Consider the following 5,746-nt stretch of genomic DNA (forward strand, 5'->3'; position numbering starts at 1 on the left):
ATCAAACAAGGAGTCTAGGGTTTCTTTGGAGCAATCCCGTGTAAGAGTTGCTTGAGACAGTTATCAGATTACCTATAGTTAATTTTGGTAAGCTCATTAAATCGAACATTAGTGTTAAAACCTAGACCAATTTTAGAAATATATTTTGATAAATATTCTACACTATGTCATTCTGGAAATTAATGATCGACCATCAATGGATATTTACCCACAAACTTGATCCTCGAGAATCAATCATCCAGTGGAGGTTTGTGCATGTGTTATGTTTCTTGCATGCTTATCAAAATTCATTCTAACTGTCGTTGACATGTTCTATAACTCATACTGCATTGAAACAAAAAAGAAATCCAAATATACTTTAAATGCAATGTCGCAATGAATATAGCACAATGTGTACATATCAAAACATCGGGTGTGAGTAATCGAAAAATCATCCAAGTGAACTTGCGGACAGACCTTTCATAAAATTGAATCTTTCTCGTTGAGCTTTCTTAGACATCGAGAGTTTAACTCGAGGAGGTGCAAAACGATAAATATATGTACAATTTTACCTGATTTACATTATTAAGATCAGTTTTTCATGAAATTAAATTTTTAAATAAATATAATTATCAGTATACAAGATTATTATGATTTCATTTAACACAATCATAATTTCAACTTTTTGTGAAAACTTTAATTTTGTAGCCAAACATTATAATAAGTTTGTGCTAATGACACCCTGTCATGTTGAAAGGCTAAACAATGAATAAGGTATAGTCAACCTCGAATAATCACAATGTCAAATGATAGAAGATATTCTCACTTAAACAAGCAAGAAAAATGTATCAAATGTTTTTGAAAAAAAAATACAAATAAAGATAGTGTGGCCATTTACAAATAAGAACCGTTAAAAAAATAGTTATGTATACAAAGGAGTATTATGACCATTTACAAATATTTAAGATCTGTTAAAAAAACTACAAATAAAAAGCGTCATTTTTCTTAATGGTTGGGCTGTATGTGACGATATGTACAATTTTAGGGGAGGTTGATGCAAATCACCATCGCTAGAGATCAGGATTAGGGTTGACGCCCACACTTTTCTTACTATATATATTAGATGTTGAGGATCCACAGCCGCTGTCATAATCAACTGAATCTACATCCAGGATCCAAACATCAAACTATTCACAAATAATTAAGAGCTTAGGAGGATAATGCATATCTGAAAATCATGCATTGGTTTGATAAAGTTATCGATCTGTGTCTTTTGGGTCATGCAAATCACCAAGACTTTTATGTGTTGATTTCAAAAAAAAAAAATTCTCTATCATGCACACAGATCAAAAAACTAGCAAAGACCCGCAATATTTTGTAAGAAAAAACATGTAAGTTATCATTCTGAATCATGTGTTTTGAAGCTGTTGTGTCCTTTTTTTTGTTGTTTCGGAGTCTATATCTGTTGTTCTCCTGTGACTCACACTTTCTTGATCTGTTGTCAGTCTAGTTGAATCAGATCGGTACCAGTTAGGTGTTCATAGCATTTCAAAAGTCGGTTTCGTGGGTTTGTCCAGGGGCCACTGTACATTAGCTTACCCTTTCAAAGGTAAGTTTATAAAACGTTTTCTTATGTAATTGTTTTGATGCCAATAAATTTTTAATTCTCTACTTTCCAATTTATGCTATATCAAGTAACGCTTAAGTAAGATCTAAATCTGACATCTTGTTCCATTCTTACTGAATGATGTTTGGGGATCATGGCAATGTTGACAAAAGCTGCAGATCTGATCACTAGATCTTGACATGCTCATTCCTTAAATATATATCAATAAATTTGGTCCCTGTAGTATAGTGCTTGTTTTAGTTTTGGCACAAGGTTAAAATGGTCATTCAAAAAAATCCAATTATTCTGCTTTTTCATTTCTGATTGTTAGATTTATACTCCTTGCAGTGTGGAAGGGAATATCATATACCGTGTTTGAGGAAACACAAGAAGATGTATCTGAAGGTGTGTTAATTTGAATCTAAATTTGCTAAAATTTCCGTCGTTTTCACTCGATTTAATATGAGATTGTTGATCTGAAGGTGTCTTCTCATTTCGGAGGGATCGGAATCGGAATCACATATTCCGATGTGAAATGGATTGTTTTCCTTGGGAAAGATGTTTCTAATGAATTGTGACATTCTAAGGAACATCTTTGTTAGAAATGGAGGTGGTGGGTCCTCAAGGTGGAATTACTTTTCAAGATTGTTTTTGTTTTTGTCTTTGCATTGAGAAGTAAAGTAAACAATGAACGAATGAATAATGAATACCCAATTGGTGGATATATATTTGATGTTTTTAAAATATAGATTTGATGTATGTTTCAAGATTTTTCCTTTGTTAAATATGTAATTATTGTTAATGTTTTCATGAATTTATATTTTTTTTATATACAAAAGTCGCCGCTAGCCTATCACATAAAATCTATACGTGATCTATTAGTGATTTTTTCTTAAATTTCATCGATAGTCCATTAGTGAGTTATTCTTTTGATAATTTTTACAAAAAAGTATATTCGTCATTGATCGGTTACTAATAACCGACTCGAAAAAAAAAATAGGTGTTTTGGTTCAACTATATTCTAAGACTAGTCATTTCTATTCTATTTTGCTTTAGAAGTTCTATTTTGTATCTTTCCAAAAATCTGCATTTTTGTAGTTAGGTCAAGAAAGAACCTTCCGATTTTTATCTAATATAAAAATTCGTTGCTAAAATTTGTCGTAGCCGTCGGAAATCCGTTGCATATATGATATGCCTGTTTGGGAATCAGATGTATAATCAATACTATACACCTCTATAACCCTCTTTCCACGTCTAATACAAGCATCATAAAACCAAGCATAGACCTTTCTAATTTCTTAGATTGTTCCAAGTAAAATAAACTTAGTCTTCTATAACCATACCTAAAGTAGACTAAAAAAACTTTTTATGTAAAAAAATTAATAATAAATAACTTTAAAGGTGATAATAAACCTTCAATGGCTCGATGATATCACAATCATTTTTTATTTCATAATCACCTTTAAACTCATCATTATAAGAAAAAGTATGAAGCAAAATTAGTTTTATACTTGCACACTTTTTATCTCAATGAAAATATGAATGGGAACAACATCAAGAGTTATGCATCAAACTAAAAGATTGTAATAACCAAACTAACAGTTTCTTGTATTAGTTAATTTAAAAAAAGGTACGGTTCAGTAAACTACTTAGATGCTTCCAGATAAAATGAAACTCCACCTACACGCCACAACGCCGCTGCCGCCGATCCATCGCCATCTAAATGCCACAACGTCGCTGCCGGAGACATCGTAAACAACCTGGAAAACCGCTGATGGTCGACAAAAGGACGTGTTCGCTGCAGCAAGGGCGCGAACTACCGAGAGGCTTCAGGTAAGACCATCTGCCACTTGTCTCCCTCCTCTCCTCCGTCTTTTTGTGCGTGTTCGACATCAGATGCTTCACCGCTGCCGTCGGTGGCCTTTGCCAACTATTTTCGTAACTTTCCGACAACATCAGCCGCATGGAAGGTGGCTGGATGGATGTATGTCTAGAATATATGTTGTTGTCGGTGTTATTGTTGCTGTATGAGCCATTTTTGGCCGGAAAATCAATGAAGGTCCGTCACCACCACCATCAAGTGGTGGCTGCCATCGTTTTTCCACCACTAACCACCATCTCTAGTGGCTACGTGTGTGTGTGTGTGTATTATGTGTGAAGTGGTATATGCAATTTTTGGGCAGGAACCACCACCACCACCACCATTGCAAATGGTGGCTGTTGCCAACCACCACCGCCGAGGTGGCAGTGGGTGGTGTCTGGCCTAGTGGAACCCTAATTGGCCTAGTTGCTTAATCTTGGACTCAGTAGGATTGTGATTGGATTGGAAACCCTAATTAGGGTTTATAAAACCCTAACTCTGGGAATGTTACTTTGGGAATTGTCGGGACACGCGTTTGGACTATTATATTGGAATTTTGATTTATGTCCAACTAAATTGTATGAATGGCCTAATAGAGTGATGGACTTTAATGGATTAAGTGTCTAATGGGTTAAGTTAGATTACTTAACCATAATCATCATTTCATGTGAGAAACCCTAATTTTGCTTTGGCCTTGAGTTTGGCCTTTCTATTGGGCTTTGGTGATTGGGCTACTGATGGGCCATCCAAAAACAAGCATATGGACTATAATATTTGGTTTGAGCTTTAGGATAAGGCCTAATGGATATACTTGGGCCCAACTGGGAAAATTAGGAATGCATTATGAAAAATTTAAAAATATTTGTCGGATTCTTACACATAGTTAGGAACTGAGAAAATGGACTCTTCTAAGATCACTTGGATGCCAATTTTTGGTAGCCACGGATGAATTGCATGTACAATAGAGAAACCTAGATCCAAGCTTTAGGGTTTGCATGAGCACATAGGATGTTCTTTTGTATAAAACCCATCAGCCTGTTCCTTTGTCGTCTGGTCACTGTTCGCGTTGTACGCCCCGTGTAATGAAGTGTACGCCAAGCATACGCATTGGGTAGTCGAATTTCGTTGACTTTTGACTTAGATTTGGATGTTAAATATTAATTAGGGTTAATTATTTCGTTCACTATGAGAAGTCTAATTCAAGCAGTTCGGCTATGACATTTAATTGTCGTTAGTATAAGGTGAGTCTCCTCAGTTATCCTTACCTGTCTGGTTGAATAGTTGTATTTATGATGATCAGTTGGGTCTGCTGTTATTTTGTGTTACGTTGTTACATGTGACTGAGACTGAGGACAGTCCCTAAAGTTGCTGATAACTCATAAGGTGTGTTGTTGCCCACCGGTATTGTTGATAGTCCCCAAGGTTGCTGATAACTCATAGCTATTTATTTATGTGGTGTTGTGTGTCATATCTTGGAGAACTCACTAAGCTTCGTGGTTACAGTTGTTGATTTATGTGTTTCAGGTAGTTTTGAGAAGTGCGGGAGGCGAATGTTTGATTGTGCACACTCGTTGGGAGGATGGATAGAGGTTTGGGACAGTTTGAAAAACTCTGATATTTTGTGAAAATGGTTGTTTTGGATAACTATGTGTTTGATAACTTTATTTGTGAAACTTGTTTTCGGTAAATTTAAAATGAAAAAAAAAATTGGTCTAAGATTTGAGGTGTTACATAAACATTATTGTTAAAATTAAAGGAAAAAAAGTGCAATTAAATATAATTAGATAAATGTCCAAATATTTCAATGTACATTGTTGTTAAAGTATATAAGAAATTGCTAAGTAATAACAACATTATATTCTTTTAGTCTTTCTACTTGTCTAATTCATTTACCGTGCATAAGAAACTAAAACAATCTAGTTACCTAAAATAACCCTGCCCTAAGAAGTCCTATTTATTTTTCTGAATCACCCATAATTACCATGTTTATGAGATAGCAGAAAAATGCATTGCTTTTTTTTTGCACATAATGTGAGTATAAGTAATTGTGTAAAATAGCAATATAGCATTGTAGTAAAGTAAGATGGTAAAAATGGTCATTTTACCCTAAATACCACTTGTTTTGTTTCCCTTTTGTTGTTTATTGAGGAATCTTGAACGTTAGCGTTGGAGTATATAGTATCAAACAAGGAGTCTAGGGTTTCTTTGGAGCAATCCCGTGTAAGAGTTGCTTGAGACAGTTATCAGATTACCTATAGTTAATTTTGGTAAGCTTATTAAATCGAACATTAGTGTTAAAA

General features: G+C 34.5%; 1 protein-coding gene across 1 annotated transcript; it reads left to right on the forward strand.

The window, feature by feature from the left end:
- Window positions 1-1,153: 1,153 nt before the first annotated feature.
- Window positions 1,154-2,322, forward strand: LOC145071567 (uncharacterized). Its single transcript, XM_079018378.1, has 4 exons — window positions 1,154-1,370; window positions 1,485-1,588; window positions 1,934-1,990; window positions 2,068-2,322. Exons 1-4 carry the CDS (start codon window positions 1,315-1,317, stop codon window positions 2,151-2,153), a joined length of 303 nt encoding a protein of 100 aa, XP_078874504.1. The 5' UTR covers window positions 1,154-1,314; the 3' UTR covers window positions 2,154-2,322.
- Window positions 2,323-5,746: the final 3,424 nt, after the last annotated feature.

The sequence above is a fragment of the Lactuca serriola genome, chromosome 1, assembly GCF_051521515.1.
Source record: "Lactuca serriola cultivar US96UC23 chromosome 1, Lser_US96UC23_V15, whole genome shotgun sequence".
NCBI classification, from domain to species: domain Eukaryota; kingdom Viridiplantae; phylum Streptophyta; class Magnoliopsida; order Asterales; family Asteraceae; genus Lactuca; species Lactuca serriola.

Bases quoted from the DNA above. Each gene is read 5' to 3' on its own strand.
- LOC145071567 (XM_079018378.1), top strand. From the start codon at position 1,315: ATGCACACAGATCAAAAAACTAGCAAAGACCCGCAATATTTTGTAAGA. The intron at 1,371-1,484 runs GTAAGTTATCAT...ATCTGTTGTCAG, and splicing joins TATTTTGTAAGAAAAAACAT to TCTAGTTGAATCAGATCGGT. The intron at 1,991-2,067 runs GTGTGTTAATTT...GTTGATCTGAAG, and splicing joins ACAAGAAGATGTATCTGAAG to GTGTCTTCTCATTTCGGAGG.